The 22,688-nt window shown below is 40.8% G+C and overlaps 2 protein-coding genes across 11 annotated transcripts in view; one reads left to right on the top strand and one right to left on the bottom strand.

Annotated features, from left to right (window-relative positions):
• The first annotated feature begins 955 nt into the window (after positions 1–955).
• On the top strand, positions 956–6,618 carry LOC139337307 (olfactomedin-4-like). Its single transcript, XM_070971850.1, has 7 exons — positions 956–1,121; positions 1,224–1,346; positions 1,679–1,897; positions 3,296–3,449; positions 4,070–4,297; positions 4,900–5,068; positions 5,441–6,618. The coding sequence occupies exons 1-7, from the start codon at positions 1,062–1,064 to the stop codon at positions 5,868–5,870; spliced, it is 1,383 nt and encodes a 460-aa protein (XP_070827951.1). The 5' UTR covers positions 956–1,061; the 3' UTR covers positions 5,871–6,618.
• Positions 6,619–10,368: 3,750 nt separating this feature from the next.
• ndrg4 (NDRG family member 4) overlaps positions 10,369–22,688 on the bottom strand; it is a 53,235-nt gene continuing 40,915 nt past the window's right edge. For 5 of the 10 annotated variants that reach the window (XM_070971843.1, XM_070971839.1, XM_070971841.1 and 2 more), the window contains 14 exons: positions 21,664–21,769; positions 17,996–18,116; positions 17,668–17,730; positions 16,911–16,971; positions 16,702–16,788; positions 16,535–16,591; positions 16,198–16,301; positions 15,988–16,044; positions 15,498–15,549; positions 14,139–14,186; positions 12,874–12,909; positions 12,689–12,740; positions 12,434–12,472; positions 10,369–10,871 (listed from right to left, as the gene is read on the bottom strand). In XM_070971843.1, coding sequence (XP_070827944.1) covers positions 10,717–10,871; positions 12,434–12,472; positions 12,689–12,740; positions 12,874–12,909; positions 14,139–14,186; positions 15,498–15,549; positions 15,988–16,044; positions 16,198–16,301; positions 16,535–16,591; positions 16,702–16,788; positions 16,911–16,971; positions 17,668–17,730; positions 17,996–18,116; positions 21,664–21,769 — 1,038 coding nt within the window. In that variant the 3' untranslated portion in view covers positions 10,369–10,716. The remainder of the gene's footprint in view (positions 10,872–12,433; positions 12,473–12,688; positions 12,741–12,873; positions 12,910–14,138; positions 14,187–15,497; positions 15,550–15,987; positions 16,045–16,197; positions 16,302–16,534; positions 16,592–16,701; positions 16,789–16,910; positions 16,972–17,667; positions 17,731–17,995; positions 18,117–21,663; positions 21,770–22,688) is intronic. The other 5 variants (XM_070971842.1, XM_070971847.1, XM_070971840.1 and 2 more) reach the window with 1 other exon arrangement.

The raw sequence follows: 22,688 nt of genomic DNA, 5'->3' as shown, positions 1-22,688 counted from the left end.
GAAACATACCCTTCCACATTTTGATTTCCTTCCCATTATCCAGACACATCACTGCAGCCTGGAGGACCAGCAACCTCCAGCCTCCATAGACTGTCAACCTCAGGTTCCGATGTGAACTGGTATATATCATAAACATATTTTGCCACCAGCATAAATAAAAATTAATTTGATTTTCAGATTAACAGTAATAATATGTTTTATTCCTGTTTTAAATGCTCTGTCATCATCTACAATACAGCACAGATCTACCTAATGTGTTTTATGCTCGACCATGAATTCATATAATTTTAAATGAAAAAAAGGTCTTTATAAATGTTAATGGGATTCCACAAATAAAAAGCTGTGTATTTCATTTTATGCCACTTTATATTTAAGATTTCATACCTGTAGCACTTCTCTCTGACAGGTATACTCTACTTTATAGTTATTATGCATATTAAGATTTTACACACATCATGATGCGCATTGTTATCAGTTGAACAACTATAAACTACATATAAACAAAAGTTCAAAAAACTTTTTATTTTGCATAACTTCAAATGCTTTTATAGCTTATTATGACATTTATTATAATTACGGATGTTAGGTCCTCTTTGATTTCCTTAGGTCATATTTGTTACCTACCGATTTAGATTTGTGTTGTTTGTTTTGGTGGCCTTTGCACACTCTGAAATTAAATCAAGCTCCATGTATTTTTCATCTCAAATTGCAAACCATCACCACATTCACTAATCCCAAATGTTTTGGCCACCCCTAGTTGGAGCTTAACACACATTATGTCCAAAGGGGCATATTTAGTTCAAATACTGTATCTTTACATTGTACTTAAGTTGAGTAGATCTTTCAGTACTGCCCTTCATCATGTGAAAACATTCCGTGTGTTGCTGCAATCCCAATCACAAGAAGGATGACACATCACTTGCACACTTCACCAAACACACACGCACATACAGTCATAAGCAGTGGTTAGCAGGAGTGTTCGCAAGTCAGAAGCTGCTGCTGCAGACGTATTCAAACTGTGTTCAGGGACTGTTTCATTGAGCTCTGCTCTCTGATCCACCATGAAGCTGCATGTGATCGTTCCTCTGTGTGTTCTGTTCACTCTCACTCTCACTCAACAGGTAATATCATTGTTATTCTGTTTTAATGACTTTCAGCTCCTTATTTACATGTGGTTTGTAGCATTATTTTTCATATGCCATGTTTGATATTCTTGATTTCAGACACCTTCACGTGATAAGTGTGTGTGTGAGCTGACTCATTCAGAGAAGGCTTTCCCTCATGACAGACTCAGCACAGTGGAGGACGATGCATCAAAATGCAACGGTAACATCACTCCACAGAAGGTAACTCATCAGGATATTTTCTACACCAGATTGTAAGGACATAATCTCAACAACGGTAATGCTACTACCATAATAACAATAATAATAATAATTCATTCATCTTCTATAATCTTCTATACCACCCATCCCTTTTGGGGTTGCGGGGGGGCTGAAGCCTATCCCAGCTGTCCCATCCCAACACGTGAGAGGCGGAGTACAGTACACCCTGGACCCGTCGCCAGTCGATCGCAGAGAATAAGAATAAGAATAAGAAAGAGAAAAGCCAGACTCCTGTATGTATGCTTTCACTCTGAGTGATGTGTGAGCACCCTGTCTACCTGCTCTCTCTGCAGACTGTGGAGCTGGAGAATCTGCTGCTGGGTTTGGAGAAACGTCTACCCCAGCTGCAGCAAGACGTGTCAGTGCTGGAGAGGGAGGATGACGGACAGCTCTCCTCAGTTCTCAGCCTGCTGGTGGTAGAGAATGAACTGCTGGAGATCAAGCAGCTCATCAACAGGCTCAACATCACCATGCTGGGATACCAGCGGCTAACCACCAACACCACTAAAGAGGTAAATTCACATTGAGTGACAAGCACCAGCAGCTCATCACAGACATCTTTCAGGAAGATAGGATTTGTGTGTAAAATCTGGAATGATTTTTGAATCTTTTAGCAAAAATGAAATTGCAAATATCAAGTATAACATTATTTATTTATTGGAGAAAAGATATGCAAAGAAAAGGAAATAGGAGGCTCTGTTATGCTTGTTTGCTTCAGAGGCCTAGACACCAATTGGTAGAGCGTGTGCCTTCACCCCACCCACCGTCGTACTGCTCTGTTACTGCTCTACACTTGCATACGAACTCAAACCTACACACACAATCTCGAGAAATCTCTGGCTCCCTGACAACCTCTAATACTTACACCCCACATCATTAGAACTACAAAACCTTGGTCACATCAGTTTCAACTCTGTTAACCTTTTTATTTGTTTAAATCTTGTCATTGTATGTGCTCAGTGCCTTGCCAAGTCACCCACGAATGAATGAATGAATGTGTAAATTAAATGAATTTAACAAGAATAAATGTTGTCAAAAACAAATCAGATGTGAATGAGAGGTAATTAACTAAGTCAAATCAGTGGGGGTCAGTGGGTTGACGGCCAGATGAGAACTGCTGTAGCTTTCATGAAGCAGCTGGTTCAGCACTTTCCCAGGAAAGTCTCAGCACACATACACACACACATTACAAAATAATAGGTTATTTATATGACAAGTGGCATGCAATGCCTGGTGGTATTTGTGGCTTTTAGGCATCTTTGCGGTCTTTCCTCTTAGCTTCCTGTATAGTTCCTTTCTGGAGCAGTAAAAAAAACAAAACAAAAAAAAACAATGCCCAAAATGAATGGCTGGCAAGAATGGGAGGAGCACAGAAAAACAGGAAGCCAGAAAAGCCAGAAAAAGCAAAAGAGACAGAAAAATGCAGGATGTGTGGATTGAGAGGAAACATGATTGCTGGTGCTCTTTTGAGGGACTGCACTGATTAATATTTCCTTTGTGTGGAGAGAAGTGGCCTCCAGCTTTAGGGGGAATATTTGAATCTTGCATGCTTGTAACTTGGATGTTCTGTCATTAATGTGACATTTCATGAAAACGGTTGGAAAACACTTGGAACCTGCAATATTAATCAACCAGTCAACAGAGAATAACATCAATACCTTCATAATAGTGGAGCACATCTGAAATGATACATGATCCTAACACTCAAGCCACAGTGTCCCACACTTTCTGGTCACATGGGCTGCTCCTTAGCAGATAAATCATTAACATTTCTAGCACATATGGATACAGATCTGTTCCCAGCAATGCAGACACTGTCATATCATGTGGAAGCATAAGACACCAATTCATTTTTCTTTTTTTTTGCATTCAGCTGATATTCAAGTGCATTCTTATGTGCTGTTTGACAGCTGGTTGACCTGACAGCAGAGATGCAGGAGCTGGAGACGTATGACACCATGCAGGTGGTGAAGAGACAAAACGACAACCGGCGCCTGAGGAGGGACCTGGACCACTGCAGGAATGGACATCAACCCACCACCCAACCCACTGAGCCTCCACATGGTATGCCATTTCTTTTTTTCCATATAACAAACTCCAGATAAATTTTGCAAATTTGCATTGTCAGCCAACAGTAACTGACTGGGCTTCCTGGTCTCATTCGTACGGTGGCCAATGAGGGCAAATGCTCTGCAACAACCCAAAGCATTCCTGTTAGGAGAGATGTGCTGCAGCGCCAGAAACAGCACAGACTGAAAAACATAAAATAATGGAAACCTGTTGAAAAAGACAAATATGCTGCCCAATACAAAACAAACACACGAACACACTGCAAAAACAGAAAGAATGCAAAGTCTAAAACACACAAAACTTGAAGTCTTTGTTTTTGAAGTGGCACCAGAAAGATGAAGGTCAAATGTAAGAAAGAATACGTACCAGTTTATACTATCACGTCCCCTCTTTACTCCATTTTTCTTTGTGCTTTTAAAACACTTCATCTGGTGTCTCTCTCAGGTCTCCTCACTAAGAGCTAATGTAGGTTATAAATGAGCTGTGGGAATCTCTCTCTGCCAGTCATCAGAAAGTAATTATCAACCAGTGGACATCTCACACAACCAGCTAATTTGTTTCTCTGCATTTGCTCAGTTTCTTTCTCTCACTTTGATCTGATATTTTCCCTCAAGGTAACTGTCCCCACGGCCAATTTCAGAACATTTCTGGGCCAAGGGTGTACACAGCAGGAGAGTACCCTGGATCCTACAAGTATGGAGCCTGGGGTCGGGATCCTAAACCAGGCGCAGGGAAGAAGAGCTGGTATTGGATTGTATTTTTGACCTCCAGTAACAAATTCTCCAACTACGTCCGCCTCTACTCCAGCCTGAGCTCTCTCATTGTTGGTGTGAGCACACCAGGTAAAGAACTCTTGTGTTCTAGTTTTTTACCTGTTCAAAATCAGGTCTCGTGGCCACATACAGCTGTTTTTCATTGCTGTCAATGTACTTACACAATGTTCCATGATCAATTTTGAAGAGGATAGGTAAAAATAGAGATACAGTTAAAAGCAAAGACAACAAAGCAGGCTAACTATACAGAAGGTAAACGTAAAGATTTAACTGTAATATACGAATTGTTTATAAAAACACCTTTGGACATGTCCACGTACATGTGATAATCAAAGCGTGTCGGGGTGGTTTAGCTGTAGGTTGTTGTTATATAATGAAGTCATCTGTACACATATGTGCTAAACTACAGCTGTGGGACATTGATCACTCTCCTGAGACAAACTTTTGCCCCTCATGTGACGCACTTTTGTAACAAAAACTCCAAAGATGAATCTAAATTTGGATTTGCTGACCATAAGACAAATAAAGCTGATTATCCGACTTATCGTTTAAAGAATATAGCATTATTGATCGCTATATTATATTGATCGCATTACTGAACACAAATGATAACAATACTTACTTGCCATTGCATTTGCTCCCCCTGCTCTTGCTTCTTCCTCATCTTTCAGGTAATGTTCTGATCCACTCCTCTAACCCAACCACCAACACCGTCCAGGGTCCAAACGTGGTGCTGTATGGAGACGCCTTGTACTACAACTGTTACAATAGAGACGCTGTCTGTCGATTCGACCTCAGCTCCAAAGCTGTCACCACCTTACAGCTGCCCAAAGGCACCAGGTTTGCTGCTTCATTATTTGAACGGGTGTTGCTGATGCCTGAATTAATTGTTCCTATTCAATGTTGAAGTCTGCAGTTTTATATTATTATATGCATGTAGAAAGCATAAGTTCTCAGTATATACATTTTTATTATATACAGTATATCTACACACACACACACACACACACACACACACACACACACACACACACACACACATATATATAATTTTTTATTATTTATATTTTCTTTCTTTTCTCTTCTTCTTTCTTCTTGTAAGGAGCACCTGCAACAAAAATAATTTTCCCTCGGGGATCAATAAAGTAATTCTGATTCTGAATCTGATAATGTAATGACTCATAGAAAATTCTGTATTTTTTTTATTTTCAGGTTTAACTCAAAGGGTAACTTCTGCCACCTTGATGAATGCTACTTGTTCACCGACCTGGACCTGGCGACAGATGAGTCAGGTGTCTGGGTGATCTATACCACCACCCAGGACTTTGGCAACCTGGTGCTGTCCAAGGTGGAGGAACCGCTGACGCTCGGCCAAACCTGGCGCACCTCGGTCTACAAACAGGGAGTGACCAACACCTTCATGGCGTGCGGCGTGCTCTACGCAACCCGGTATGTCAACAAAGTCACTGAGGAGATCTTCTATTCGTTCGACACCACGACAGGCGTAGAAAAGTTCAACCTCGGCATCTCCATCAACAAGATGTCTCCCAACATTTATGCTCTGAACTACAGCCCTGTGGACCAGATGCTGCACGCCTACTGTGACTCCTACATGGTTTCCTACAAGGTTTTGTTTTCATGAAGGGACAATGCTGACAATATTTTCTGTCAAATTTTGCCAAATTTCCCGTGCTGTACATGTACAGTTTACGTGGTTAATTCAGCATGATATTATGTAATTTGCATTCTGCTTGATCCATTAGCACAAGAGTCAGGTCATACTATGGTTTCAAAATTGAAAAATTTGAAATTTGACATTTTTTACCTTGAAGTCAGTGAGTGTCATTTTATGTGCCTGAGTAGTGAATGGAATTTGCAATCCACTCGCCTATTTTGGTGATTTTTGGTTCTATGTTGTATGTGAATAATTTCAGTGAGAAAAATAACAACAAAGAAAGAATAAGGAGAACAAAATCAATAGATGTGAATGTCAATGCTTAGACCCTAAATAAACAGTCAAGCATTAAGAAGGAAAAGTGTTGAGTTTGCATTTACAAAACAGAAGAAGATCAGAATACTGCATGCCTTTCTGCTGAAACATGATAAAACATACTCATAATATAAGATAAGATAGACTTTATTTATCCCACCATGGAGGAAATTCACGTTACAGCAGCATAAGACTGATACGACCACTCGTTAGACTGGAGAAAAGGCTTCTAACAATATATAAGCCTGTTTCAAATAAAACCCCAGTTCTCACTGTAGCTATTTATCTATATATCTAGCATGTTTACAATATTAAAATTAATGAAAAATATTCTAAACTGTTTGAAGTTCACTCATGGGTGTAACAGTTATCATGAATGTCTCATTAAAATCTATTCGCCAGAGGTGGTGTACATTAAATAATAGGAATCTCAGAAATACATGAAGAAAATATGTCACAGCAGAGGCAAGAGCTGCTCATCACACTGAAAACATGATTGAAAATGATCACCTGACTCCTCAAATTCTGACATAAAGTCTTTATTTCTTACTTGTTACTTGATCAGTACATGGACAGAGACAGCTTACTTTGTATATGTATTTATATGTAATATATTTAAACTTTACATTACACATCTGAATGACAACAAAGCAGGTAAGAGTCCTTCTAATGTTGTGAACAGAAACAAGCTCATAGGGAAGACTCCCACAATATGAAACAATCCAAACAAGAAAAAAAAAGAACTTATTGCTCAATACAATTTAATCATAATGGCAGTAAGAAGAAGAAGAAGAATAGTAGTACACATGAACCAATATCATTATACCAAGATGAGGTTACATCCTATTGTTGCCTATAAAAAAGAGAAACTCCAAGGGAAGAGGAACAGAAATATGTTGAAGTTTTCTTCACAATACAGTAGTGTTAGAGTGTTCAGTTTGGGTAACCTGCTCTATAAATAAAAAGTATCTACAATTGCAAGGAGGACCAAGGTCTATACAAACTGATGCAGTACCATCTTACTGCAGACTTTCATATATCGCTACTGAACTTCACTATTTATAGACCTTGAAGAGGAGCAGGAAGGAGCTGGGTTTTCATGTACAGGGTTAAGGTCAAAGATGTGGATCAGGGATAGAAGTGCAAACCATAGGGAGAGGTTTCTAGGAGGCGTAGGTTGACAATACTGTACAGCACTTCAAAAAGGACAAAATACATTCAGGAGCCCCCCAGGCAGTTTGGGTAGAAGGCGTGTAGGAGGAAACCAAAGTGTAGATGGCAGAAAATAGTTTAGTGAGGAGAGAAAACACTGAAAGATGATCGTGTACGCTACATGCAGACTTTACTGTTTGTGAAATTCATCCACAAGGTTCTGAGAGGAGTGACTGAGGTGTTTGATCTGACTGTCCAATACCTTCTCATAATCTCCTCTTCCTACATGTCAGGGTTTTTCGCAAACTACAACTTTACTGGATACTTCGAACAACTCGACAATAATCTCTCCAGCTTCAACAAAAACACATTCGTTTTCCTTTAACATTCATCAGAATCTCTCTCTATGTTTTGGTAACCATCTCCTCTCTTCTTATTTGCATGAAGCTTTTTCTCTGTCCATTGGCTGTTCTCCTGAGTCCCCTGGAGCTCAGAAACACGAGTAACACTACCGACATTTTTAAAAAGTGACTTCAGCTGATAGCCCTTTAGGGTGCGACTGGGTTTGCCTGTGAGATTCGGGGCACCTTGTGATTTTTTTTAGAGGGAAGGGTTTATTTTTTAAGGTGGCTGGGGGTTGCCCTACATTCCGAGCTTGGCGCCCAAATGGCTCCAAAAAAGCCCCGCCCCTTACAGGCCGCCTCAGGGAAGCGCACACCTCAGTGATTGGAAGCTACGCCCCTTCTGACAGGGGACCAAAGGGTTTTTTTGTAAAACTGGAAAGAGGAGAAGGTGACTATGGTACATGAGTACTGTACATTACTAAGCCAAAAAGCAGGGGACCTCATCTCTGATCACCATTGACAAGGTGGTCCAGTATTATAGCAGATAACACCACACAGCTTCACTAGTCTAAAACTATACTTATATACATGTACTATATTGGTGAGATTATGGTTACACAGCACATCAAAACACACACTGACCACATTGCAATGAATTTCATATTGTGTGTGAGTTTTGTGTATTAATGTCTTTTCTTTGGCTTAGTTCCCTTACAAAGCACAGCCCACACAGCTTTCTTTTTAGAAGACGGGGGTAAATGTGTGTGTGCATGGAAATGCTTGTGTCGTTGTGGACACGTATGTGTGTGTGCGTGTGTGTGTGTGAGGGAGAGGGGGAGAGAGAAAGAGAGAGTAGCTTTGGTATATCCACAGAGAGGGGCTGGGCGCTGTAAGGGAAGGCTGCTGCGAGTTCTTTGGTGGTGACCCAGAAAGAGTTTGTTGGGTCAGCCTGGTCCTGCCTCGGTCCCCCTGGTCTGGTTTGGTTTGGGTCAGAGTGTGATTGTCATGTTAGAGACCACAAAGAGCCGATTATGGCCAGAACCACGTCTATGCACTGGAGTTAGAGACTGATGATGGCGGTTGCATCCATGGCTCTATTCAACTAATTACATGTGAGGTGCTAATGACGAATGCCATAATACTAGATACTACTCAGATACTAGAATGTCCTAAAATTACTTTCACAATCACATGCATATACATGGATACTTATTCTAGCCTACATTCATGTAGTGGATTGTCTTGGAAATGCAAGATGACACACAGCTTAAAGTTGCACTCAGCAGCATTGCACTAATTTGGCCCAAAAAATGCCATTAATAAAGGAAAATTTGAACGTCAGTGATCAATAATGTGACATCAGTACACTGGTCATGACTGGCCTAATCCATATGGACATGCATAATGCATAACATCTTCCTGGGCAGAGAAGTGACATAACAAACATAACACGTAATTAAATTGTAGAATAGGATAATCTATATGGCACTCCTGTTTTGCAACTTAAACAAAAAAAATATTAAATAATTTTCCCTTGCTAGGCATCACTCTATTCCACAGTTTACGTGCTTAAGACCATCATCCATGAAATTATTCAGCTCATCTTTGTGCATTTTCCATCACTTTCTAAGATACTGACAATTTCACACAAAGTGATTATAGGTGAGTGATTGAAGTCTGGGAATTCATTGAGACTTTACTGCTACATCTGCTACACTGGATTCTGTATTTACAGCATATCAGTCCTTTTATGCTCATTTGATGCTGAACAATAGATGGACTCCAGCGGTTAACAAATTACAGATTGTCGTCTAGCTCAAAATTAAGATTATTCAAACATTATGCTTTGGCCATATCATGTACTGATTATTATGGGAAAAGCAATAAAATTAATGAAGTTGCACATTTCATGTCAGCCAAGCTCCCTGGTGGTGTAGTGGCAAGGTTCAGCGCGCTTACAACTGGCGCCTGGGTTTAATTTCCGTTCTGGATGTAATAATAGTTCATAGATTCCAACCTCAGATGGTGTCTCAGATACTACATTTGTAAAGATCTGTGACTTTCCTTCACACAGACTCATCTTTCATTACAAAGCTGGATTTTTAGAAAGCTGTATGATGATTATAATGTAGGTCCATCCATAAACAACGGGCCCACCTGTGCATGTACGCTGATGACATCATTCTTTTACATCTGAAGTGTAGTTTGACAGGAAATCTTACCAAGTGCAGCTTTAAATCAGTGTGGTGAACTCTAGCTATGCTCTTAGACTAAACAAAGCTAACGAATCCTCTCTAAGCACTACAGGTACACTCGGCTACAATAGGCTGTGTTCTGCTGTCTGTCAAATTCTGGACACACCCCGTCTGATGTTCACCTGTCACTCATAGAAAGAAAGAAAACCATCCCTTACAAATAACACAGAGAGAGATACTCACATTTTGTCCGCGCAACAAAAGAGTAACTGCTTCAAAACACTGATGCATCACACTTTTTCACGATGTCACTCTTGAAAGGTTTCCCTTGCTGCGTCCTGCACTTTTACCATCTCTGACGGATTTTCATATCACATTATTAACAGCAGCTCATTATCACATATTGCTGTGTGGATTGTTGACAGACAGGGTTACCTTCTTCTTCTTTTTTTAGTGGGGGGGGGGGGGATTAAAAAGGGTGCAGGCAAAGAATGAGGGGACACTTAGCAAACACAAGAATGACACTTAGAGAACAAAAACAGTTGCCTGTAAGTGCTGGGTGTCAGGTGTGGTTTGGGGTTTTAGTAGCAATGCATATGGTATCTTACAGTGGAGGAGGGAAGAAGATGGCAGACAAAGGGAGCTGGAGGAAATAGATGAAGGCAAAGAGAGCTGTCTCCACCTTGTTCATGAGCTTTCCTTCCTGTCGTTTCCCCCCATCTCCTCTTTACTGTCACCCCTCCTGTCACTCTCTTTCCATCCCTCTACCCCCTCCCTCCCTCTTTCTATGGCTGGCTGACTGGGTCCTCAGCAGGACACCTCCATGGTGTGGGTGACCGTGCCGACTCCCTCGGTGCTGTCGGAATGGGTGCAGGCCCGAGAGCGGGACCCGTCCATGGAGCTGGCACTGGTCAGCGAGGCCGTCCTGGAGCGAGCCAGGCGGGTCATACTGGCAGATGGCACTGGGAGGAAGGGAAAAGGTGGAAGATTTGGGATTAAATTTTGTAAAAGAAAAAACCTGTGTGATGAGTGATGTTAGGGAGATGTGGGGAGTACATGCTAATGTGGCAAACTGAAGAATATCTCTTTATAGCTGGTGTGAAAAGGCATCTGAGTGGCTTAACCACCAGCCATGAATGGTTCCATTTGTTTATTAAAGCTGTTAATGTGTCTGCATATCTACACAGAGACATGTCAGCACCATGCACAGGAGGAACTCTGGGCTCAGTTTGTGCGATGTAAAGCTCAATTCTTCTACGCATGTATAACTTGTATTCATTATTTATTAAATATTAATCAACTAATTAATTGTATGAGTAAGAGGGCCTTGAGAAGAGATTGTTTTGACAACTTTTGTTTCCAGGGTCAAGAATTATCTGTCAAACTCTATGTGTTAGACTGAGATGAACCAAATTCAAAAGAAAAATCACGAGGATGCATGGAACAACATGGTTTATTGTCTTTGGTGATAGGTACTGTAAGTTTAAAGCAGTAATGAATCCATAATTTTTTTTTTTTTTTTTTTTTTCTTCAGTTGAAAGGGTTACCCTGCCTTAAAGCTGCATTAATGGATTTTTTGGCCACTTGGGGGCAGCACAACTTTTCTTTTAGCTCTGTTTATGCTCGGTTCATCAGAGCTTTTTCTGATACTAGAAATAAGGATGAAGAAAGTGGAGTTTATGGGCCAGAAAATCAAAACAATGAAGTACAAGAGGCTACATCACAACAAATGATCCCTTTCACCTCCCACACAGTGATTTGATCCACTGTTTATCACATACAAATTTTGATTAGTGCAGCTTTAAAGAGCTGATAACCCTGAATTATTTTAATTTGTCTGTTTTTGTGATGGGTTTTAGTGTTTCCACCCTGACACTAATAAAACCCAGGAAAACACTGAAGCCCAGAGCCTTAAAAGATCATTTTGAGTCTCAAAGGTAGGCTACACCTTTTATTGCCTCATAGAGTATAATGTGCTTGTGTTGTTCAGCCTCAGCAGTTTAGCCCAGAATCTGCATAACCCTGAGGACAATTTTAATTTTTATCTTGTGTTCATTCAGCAGTTTGTTGAGTTTCAATACAATTCAGTTCTCATTTGATTACAGGAACTACTGTACATTTAGTTTTCTGTTACCCATTCTCCTTTAAAGCCTAAACTATTACTTTTCTACTGTTGGTCATTTGTTACAAACTTAGTCCGAAAGGCTTTGCTCAAAACTCACTCAAGGCCATGCACAGAGCAGTATTGGAGATGCAATGATAAAGGAATTGGGGAAGGGGAAGTGAGGGCAGTATATTTTTCCGTGGCTGGAAAAATTGTTTTTGATAAAACGATGATGGGGTTTAATGTCCTTGGGATAATAAAGAAAAACATCAGAAATGACAGCAAACGTAAAAGTAATTCCGTAACAGCCCAAAAATATTGTATTCACAACCAAATTAAATAAAAATGAATTTCAAAATGCCAATGTCATCAAACAGGGCAGCCATAAGAGGTCAGAGGTGAACAGGGAGGTTGAAGTACCTGGCCCTCCACTCAACCTCCGATCCTTCACATAAGCAACTGAGAGAACGGGGCAAGGGAGACAGAGGGCAAGATTAACACAACTCATGTCCCTCTGTGTGAAATACATGACATCACAACACGCTGAGACATTACTGCAACATTACTGCTGAAATAGCTTCTATAAGAATTGACTACAAGGACAAAGACATAAACATAAATGAAGAATCACACTCTCGCTCACTGACTAAGTCTTTTTTTCTCATGGATACTTACTGTAGCCCATTCCCTGCAGGAAATACTTGAAGGCTTCGGTCAGCTTGCCAGGCTGGAAAACAACACGTCAGGGTTTTAATTCCAGTGATAATGGAGCTAAAAATATGGTTAAATATGGATGATGCATTTGTGGTCATTTCATTTGATTGTATGGCAGCCTGTTAGGTAGGCTGGAAGGCTGTTACCTGCGTGAGCTGAGGAAGTCCACCAGAGTCAGCCATCTACCATGAGAGGAGAGAGCAGCAGTCAACCAAACCGCTAATAGCTCACAGCGAGAGGAACTAGAGCAAATTTACACCCTCTTTGCTTTCCTGTGTTCTGCTGGCAATGATAACTCATGCTTGTTTGTTTTGGTTTTTTTTGTCATTGCATCACATATGGGGTAAATTTCATAATGATCATAATCGCGTCCAGTCTGGATCTGCCTGGAGACCTTTCTTGCATGTTGATCTTCTCTCTGTTTTCAAGGTAAAATGTCCCAAAATTAAACAGTTTTTTTTTTTTTTTTGTCTCACTTTGGAAATTAGTCTTGTCATCAACAGTCACTAATCTGGATGCAATATGTTACTTCTGCATTACCGAATTCAAGATTATTTTTCTTTTGCTGAATGTATCATTTTTACTGTTACTTCTGTTACTGTTAATTCTCTTTTGAGTCTTTTATTGACATTTATTGTCATTGTATGAATATGTATTTTTACAAATCGTGTTTTATAAATTAGTTCCTTTTATCGCAAGTGCATACTATATATACGTATATGTATGTATATATACGTGTGTATATATACACACATACCTATACGTGTGTGTGTGTGTATATATACGTATATGTATATATACACACGTGTATATATACGTATATGTATATATACGTATATATACACACGTGTATATATATACACACACACACACACACACACACACACACACACACACGTATAGGTATGTGTGTATATATACACACGTATATATACATACATATACGTATATACACGTGTGTGTCTGTATATATACAGACACACACACACACAACCACACACATACATACATACATACATACATATATATGTAAATATACGTGTGTATATATACATATATGTATATACATATATACACACACAAACACATGTATATATATGTATATGTGCGTGTGTGTGTGTGTGTGTGTGTGTGTGTATGTGATATATACATATCATTACATTTTATTTTATTGTCTTGCTGTTCTTCCACTATTATTTGGTTGAGTTAAATGCTAAATGAAAACAAAATTGCTATTTTGCAGTCAGTGCACCTGCTGCTTCCAATCGATCAATGAGTTACAAAAGCAAAGACATTTTGTTTGTTTTGATGATTATTTTGAACGTGTATAAAGTGTGTCTAAATTAAGGCTGTGCTTGAGCAACAAATGACTGCCTACTCCATCATTAGACAGATAAGGACAAACAGTTACCTTCAGGAAGGTGGTGTTGGTTGGGTCCAGTTTGGAGTTGCACTCGACCTTTAGGACAAAAACAGCAGGTTGAAGTGGATGAGCTCCAAAAAAGCTGCAGCAACTAAAAACATGTTAACTTTATGGAGCATTACAGTTGGTCAGGACTGATGCACCGTTTGCACTTTATACATGGAGACTGTATGTGAGTGACCCAGATGCTGCAGTGTGCTGCAGCGATGAGTCACTCCACAAGGCTGAGAGCACAGCCGCAGTGTGTGCACACACACACTTGTGGACACGCGCAAACACGCAGACCACACAGAGAAACACATCGCGAGTGTCATACACACACGGAACATGGTTTTGCTCTCTGCAGCGTTTAATCTCTAATCTCCTGACAAAATATTTTCCTCAAAGCTTTTCTGCACATACATTGTCAGCTAATAATTACAAATCACACACAGATTTGCACACTCACGACAAAACAGTTGCAAGTGAGTTGCAGGATATGCAAATGTGAAACTGAAATGTATGCATCTCTCAATGGATTCAATTTTCTCTGCTGCTCTGCTCTCTATGTCGAGAGGAATGTTTCATGTAAGAGGGGGCAAACACAGCAGCCTCGGCCGGTCATATCAGCGGATATAAAATATTAACATGACCTCCATCTGTCACATCCAATAAAACAACCTTTGTTTGCATCTCTTGCTTCCTCACATTGCTTCCGTTCCACTTCTCAGTCACTTTCCATCTCTCCACGCTTCTCTCTTTCCAAGATGTTTTATAACATTATCCCTGCTCACCCTCCTCCCGCGCTCATCTGCCCCTTCCTCCATCTGACAGAGGAGCGATTTGATTTAAATTTCAACATGCGGCAGATTAACTGGTGCAGAAGCATAAATATCTGGGCCACTTCAAACTAGAAAACCCGAGAGACAGAGCGAGGCCATCTGGCCCCTGGAGAACGGACACACACGCACACACGCACACACACCTATCGTATCAAAGACATTCATTGCACACACAGATGGACAGACAGAGAGAGACCAAACACACACACAGAGGCCCTGGGGGTGCAGAGAGGGTAAACCAGGTCTGTGCTGGCTGACCTGTTTCTGTTTTACTAAATGAGGACAAACAGCCACAGACTGGATTTACATGCCAAGTACAAAACACTGAACAAGGCAAGAACACTCAGCGGGTGAGCGCAGGGCTGTTTAGACCTTTATATAGACTAACTTTGATTCAGAACTATTCTGAAGGAGGAATTATCTGGGTGGAAAAGGTCAAGCAGCAAGCTAAAGAAGAAAGAAACAGAGGTACTGCATGATGAGATAAAGGGGGGATAAAGAGAAGGAAGAGAGATGATGGACTCACCACTCCCTCCTCAGCGGGGGCGTTGTCTCCCACCACCAGCATCGCAGGACACCTGCAGGGACATTTACAGTATGTCTTAGCTGGAGGTGACTTCATATTAACTTGAATCAGAATTGTGCTTATATTTTGAGTATGAGGTTTGATGATTGTCAGTATTGGTATGATTCTGCTAATTATTATTTTAATTAATTAAATTAACTTGTGTAGAATCCAACCAAACAGGGAAAGTTGAAATTGTTTGTTTTGTTCCACCAACCGTGTAAAAAACACCAAATATTAAACAGTATTTACAGTAATGACAAGCAGCAAATTTCACATTTAAGAAGCTGGAACTAGAAAATAATTGGTATTTTCTTCTTGATAACTAAGTTTACTCTAATTGTTGACCTATTTAATCTATTATTCATTTACAGATTTAATAACAGTGCATCCATATATATGTATAATTGCCTACAATTACATGAAAGAGTGAGAGAGTCTGCAGACTCACTTCAGGGTCTTGGCGTTGATCACCGTCCCACTGCGATTCATCTCCAGATCCCTCCGACTGAAAGAGACGAGACATCATGAATGTTACGATAATGTGTTTGTGCATTTATGTGTTTATGTGTAGTGTGTGTGTGTGTGTGTGCGTGCGTGCGTGTGTGCGTGTGTGCATGTATTTGTGTGTCCGTGAGGGCAGGAAATTGCATTTCTCCACCTGTTGTACATGTTCCAGAAAAGCTGCAGGTTGAACTGGTTGATGGTGTTGTTGATTTGTTGCCGGTAGCTCTGCACTAGCTCTGTGTTGTTCATCAGCTCCTCCTGCAGACAAACACAAACACACAAACTGGGTCAGAACCTTTGCAAATATACACGAATGAATCAGCTGTAAAACAGTATTTTTCATGCTGGTTTCATGCTCAGGGGGCAATGGAGGTAAATATCATTTCTGATTTATCATTTTTCTCGCCTTGTTTTTCCTATTATCATAGTTCCATAAAGGACCATAAAATGAAGAAAACTTGATTTCATTTATTCCTGAATCAGGAGCTTACCTGGCTGAAAAGATGCGGCAGCACAGTATCTGGCAGAGCACTTGTCAGACCTGACAACTGAGAGAAAGACAGAGAGACTATTATTGTAAGAAAATAAAAAGCAGGTCTGGATTAGGAAGTGTGTGTAAACACACCCAAAACACTATCATGCAGTACTAAACAGGTACCTTGGTGGCAGCCCAGTCAATCCAGCCTTTGCCATTGGGGTCGATGTTAAGCAGAACCAAACCCTCCACCATGTCAGGGAAGATCAGCTGAGAGCAGAGGACAGAGAAGCATGTGTAAAACACATAAACTCTGAATATATGTATGTTTCATTCTGCAAAACTCAATCTAAACAGCTAATCAGGAGATGGAGAATCAGGGTGTGACTTACAGCAAACTTGGCCAGAATGTAAGCTCCAGCTCCAACTCCGATCCCAACGATGCTCTTAAATCTAAGAAGATTATTGGTCCATTAGAGGCAAAGTTTTAATGACAGATAAAGACATACTGTTGTAAATGTTTCATATGTGAGGAGGCTTCATTGAAACAGGAAGTGTTGTGACAGTCTGGTGTGGCTATATGATGTTACACGATGGCATTGTTGGCAGCACAAACTGAAATTTATCCTTGTTCAGAGCAAAAAGTCTTGTACATCTCAGCTGTGGCTGGTACTGAACGTCCAGGCTAAAATTACATCGTGTTGGCAGGAAACGTCTCCGTTCGATATTTTCTGCTCTGCAAACTGCTCGGGAATCAAAGAGCTTGGCCATCCATAAAGCTGCATCGCGTTGAGAAAAAGGTGCATTCTGAAAATTTACATGAGAAGTGTTCACATTTAAGCTTTATTTATAAACTGAACTGAAACTGTAGCCACGTGATCATTTTGGATGTACTTGAAAAATATCTAAACACGTTGGTGTGAACAGAAAAATGGAGCAGAAACGCTGCGAATTTTGCACGTAGCACAAAGGGAACAGATGTAATAGATTTTTGTTTTTGCAGCAACAAAAAAATACACTGCTTTTGCCAGCTTGCAGAGCGAAAAGAGGACATGATATCTCTGCAGATGGCTCTTATTAAAACATTGGCTGTGTCAGCTCTGTGAATAAATGTGGAGTACGTGTGATATAAAAGCAAACAGCACCAACCCAAAGTGCTGCACCACGGTGGGCAGCATCCCGGCCAACTGGTCCATGGTAGGGTACTGGTACCTGTGGAGGGAAAGGACACGACTTCTGCTCATCATGACTTCACATGCTGTGTGTGTGATCAGTACAGTTAATGCAGATTTTCCCTTATGATTCAAATCATTCATGATTACTTTAATCATCACTATCATCGGTAACCAAACCCCCTGACCACCACGTAATAATCTCATCTTAAATAAAAAGCCATTATTCACTCATTAGTGGTTGTTTTCAAGCCATGTGCATAAATGTGTGTGCGCATTTGTGCTGTATTGGGGTTTTTTTGTACCCCTGTGGCAGCTGTGACGCTCCAATCTGCTGTCCCGGGGCGTCGACGTGGCAAACCACAAAGTGCTTGGTGATCTCCTGCATGTCCTCATTATTGAAGAAAGTGTTGAAGCACAGCTTATCTGGAAGAGAGCGAGGGAGGAGAGGAAGTAAGCGGAGGTAACGTGGGGTGAGAGGATGGAGAGATAGGGTGGAAGAAAACGGGAGGGGGAGGTGGGATGAAAGCAAAGGGCGGGGCAAGGAGAGGATGAAGGGATGAGAGCAGAGGAATGTGATCACATTAAATATGCATCGCTGTCAGAGGGGACCTTGACGGCGGCCATCTGTACAACTGATCCTGAGCCAGAAGGAGGAGGCAAAGACTCCCTCCAAGTCTGACATGTCATACAACCCTCATTCACCTCTATCACTAAAGGAGAACTGACACATGAATTACTCAATAAATTCCTCATACAGGAAGATTTATATGTACTTTTTTTTAATCTTTAAAGCCACTCTAAAGAATATTTACTCCTGTTTCAAATCATTATCTAAGTAGATCATAATGTTCAGTGACTCCAGAGGCTGTTTTATTTATTTTTATTTTTTTTTGGTCACCACCTTTAAAACATGTTTCCTGATGAATCTAAAAAAAATGTAAAATTAAAATCATCAAGCTCTGCCGTCCTTACCTCTCAGGTCCTGCGTTATTGTACTAAATAAGACTGTTGTAGCATCATATTTATATGACTGTTTTATCTACTCTCTGCTGCCATGTTGTCCAGGTGATATATCTAAAGAAGCTTGCTGTTGTAAATGACCTAAACACTAACCACAGGGTCACACATGTGACGCGTCACATAGGCAGGGCAGAGCGGGGTTTTCATCTGCTACGCTGACTCCATCTTTGTAGCGCGAGGTTGGCAAAATGAGTTTTGCCGCCAAGTGATGATGCAGTTGGTTATAAAGGGTTTGGAAGTGTGGGCTCTTTTAACTGGTAGACCTTCTGAATTAATAAACTCGATCATTTTAACAGCAGGATTATGGATACACATTGATTTGATTTATTTTAATGTGCAATGTAAAAACAGCCATAGGTTTGCTCTGCTGCATCACATTGTCTCTAGTACACTGTGGCAGCCTGTTTGTTTTAATCATTTTTATACAGATTGTACTCATTTTTTTTTAATATTTCTATGTTGTTTTTATCTGTTGGAGGGCTCTGAAAATGTTCTAGTTTGTTTCTACTTTCATCTGAATGCGAGTTTATCTCTGGATCTGCTGGCAAACAGATCAATCTTTTTCTTTTGATAAATACATTAATGCTGGTTGATTAATGTTAGCTGATAGAACATACTGTAGATACAGAACAGCACAGCTTGTATAACAATGTTTTGTTTTGTTTTTTTGCCATAAATGGCATGAGTCATTACAGCAGCATCATTAAAATGAATTTCATCAAGGCCGTTGAAAACGCTGCACGCTGCATTCTGAAATAACTGCATGTATAATAGATGTCAGCTCTCCGTTTGCCCTCCTCCCTCTGGTTCTGCGGTTGGCCTACTTTCAGCACATGTGTGTCAACCATGTAGCCTTGTTTCCTCCTCAGGCTCTGGATGAGCATGTTAATTAAACGGACCAATTAGCATGACAACTGGGTTGGAGACGAAAAGAACGGGAGGCAGGGAAGGCGACGGATTAATCTTTGCCACGCTGGAGCTCGATTTGTAAGCTTTTTATGTGCTTAAAAAATATGCGAGGACAGAGGTGAGAAGTTTCTCCGCTCGGGTCCACGCTGAATCATTGGCCAGCGCTCGCAGTCTGCACTCCTGACTCCATGACCTACTTTCTCCCTCTTCAGTTTCTTTTTCTCTCTCTGTTTAAGCCTGTGCTTCTGTCATCCCTCTCCTTTGTTTCCGGTTCCTTGATCTCACACTTTCTATTTTTTCCCGCTCCCTCCTGCTCTCTGGTTCTCTCTATTTCTGTGGTTTTAATCAAAGCCTGGCAGGTCGCTGTGCCATCTGCTGATTGGGAGTCATTGTAAACTCCCTACCAATTTTCTTTTTCTTTTTTCCAGTGCGACTCCTTTCATCCCTCACTGTCCCCTCCATCCTGTATGATTGTGCGCCACAGTCCAGTGATTTAGTGACTGACTGTGAATGCTAATAGCCGTGTGGTTCTGCTCCAGCAGTAACATCCTGGTCTATTGTATTCTTTAGTCGCATCATCATAGTCTCGTCATTATATTCTACCTTATGTACTGCTGTATGTGATTGTCTGCTTTATTTATTCTTTATTCATGTATTTTTTTAAGTCCCCATTGTCTGAAGTGGCTTGCTTCATGTTGTTCATTTCATCTTTTGGTTTTTCTAAATGAGATGTAAAATCAACTTAATAAAAATGATGATGATAAAAAGGAACAGACCATTAAGAGGCAGAGGGACAGACAACAAAAGGCAGATATCTGCAGTCAGCAGAGCCGTGGATCAGCTTCGGTCCATGACACGCTATCCTCCAAACCCCCACCATCCCTATCCCACCTCCACCCATCAAGGCTGCGCCGCAGCACTGCTGGCCCCGCCCCACCTCCCTCCGCAGGATAGGGATGTTTTTCTGACCCACATTTCACGCTCACCCTTTCATTTGCCTCCTCATCTCTTCCTCTTTTCCATTTTTGTCGCCACCCATTACACTTGAAGACAACCCCTCCCTCATTGTTTTTGTCTCCTTTCTCGATATATCCGTCCTTCCTCTCCTATACACGAGTCATTATCCCTCCCTTTATTAGATTATTGACCACTTAGCCTGCATCTAATGCTGGCATAAAGGGCATGCTGTGACTTTGTGGAATGACATGAGCATCATGATGGTCAACACTCAGCTTTTAGACTTCAACATAGAGCTTGGGAAGATTGCCGTGTACCTTTACCTACTGTTATGAAGAGACATTTAATCATGTGTTTTCATAAGATACATTTTAATGCTTCAGGTACAATAAACCATTAATAAATAAACTTTAATAAATGACTTAGTAACATATGACTTATTTCATGCTTTGCAGCCCAGTATCACAACAGAGCACTAAGAAATCGATTCACGAGAGAGAATCAGATGTTTTGCCTCACCCGGGGGCGAGAACAGTACATGTGTGTACCAGCAGGAGGTGATGATGATGGAGATAAAGTAGGGAGGAGGTCTGGGTGGATGGGTCAAACGCAGAACTTTCACACGAGAGACTAGTAAGTTTACCCAACCCAGTTGTTAGTGGTAAATGAAGTTATTTTAACCCAAACCATGATCTTTTCCTAAACAGGTTTGGAGCCTAAACCTAACCAAACTGCAAATGTCACCTGAACTGTTTCTTAGCAAATTTTATTTTGAAAATCTAACTGGACTTTATTGCTGCTAACTTGATCGCTGAATGATGTTCTTTTCATCCCTCTGCAAAACACTGACAAGGTGGACCAGCAGCTTTATTACACGCTTTGACAAGAGACCGAGTTGAGTCGTGACACCGGTGACATGGACCCCATGCTGCAGATGATAATAAATGCATATGTGTGTGAGTGCAGGCGGGAAGGAGTGATCTGGCATTGAGGCCAATTATCACCTCAGATTAGTGCAGAAACACCTTACCGACAAGCCTGGAAGATCTGTCAAGACACACACACATTTTTGGTGGATACTTACGATTCAGTCCCACATCGTGGTAGGTGAGGATAGCAGGCTTGTTTCCTTTGGGGGCCCCTCGGATCACCACATGCAGCATCCCGTAAGGGGTCTCAATATCATGTTCCTGTGACACACACAAACGCACTGTCACTCACCTGGCGGCTCACACATGGTCATTTGCTTTGTTAAGAACATTTGCACCTGAATCCTCGCTGGGTAAACAGCTGTAAGGATGATCCATAATCTCACGTGTTTCACACTGAGACACGACGCATCTTAAACACAAGAGACTCATCACGCAAGATGCTTGAACTTCAGTCGAATGCTCCTTTACCAATAATAGCCAATCTACGCCAGACTGTTCCTCATTAATGAGTGTTACAGCTCTCACAGCTGTGTGAAAAAGGTGCAGGAGCTCTGTGAGATAGCAAGAAGGTCTTCAATTAGTGTGAGAGGAGACCACAATGAATCCTGACAGCAAATTATTAGACATGGATTGACGAAACATACATTTCTACTGCAACAAGAGAAAGCAAGAATTAAAAACTTTAAAAGGGAGGTTTGAATTATGCAGTAATGTATTACTTATCAAGAGTCCTGAGGAGCATATATTTTATAACAAGATACACTCTCCTCGTGGGTTGGAGTGGAGCAGAATCCATTACTGAAAGTAGATCTGAAGTCGCTTCCATTTATGACTCAAAAACAAATCTGAATAAATAATGAACATATGAAACTAAAATGTCCAGAGCCACTCAGATGTTCACAAAACTGGAATATGTGCCCTCTAATTTGGATTTGGGTTTTTAAAATGAGCAAATATGGACCTCATCAACATTTGTAAAGAACTAAATTTGGTCACCCATGACTTTAATACATTTAATTGAGACATCTTCAGCAACACAAAGATGGGATGAACATGTAAAATGGCATCTGACAGAAAACTCCAACTTGAAGACCCCGACAACAGTTTGGGTATTGTATATGAGTATATGTTCGAAATGTGGGAGGAAACATTTGAAACCGGGAATACGCGAACAAAA

This window comes from Chaetodon trifascialis, chromosome 10 (assembly GCF_039877785.1).
Source record: "Chaetodon trifascialis isolate fChaTrf1 chromosome 10, fChaTrf1.hap1, whole genome shotgun sequence".
Lineage (NCBI taxonomy): Eukaryota > Metazoa > Chordata > Actinopteri > Chaetodontiformes > Chaetodontidae > Chaetodon > Chaetodon trifascialis.
Note: the sequence above shows the minus strand (reverse complement) of the source record. Positions and strands in the feature narration are given on the sequence as shown.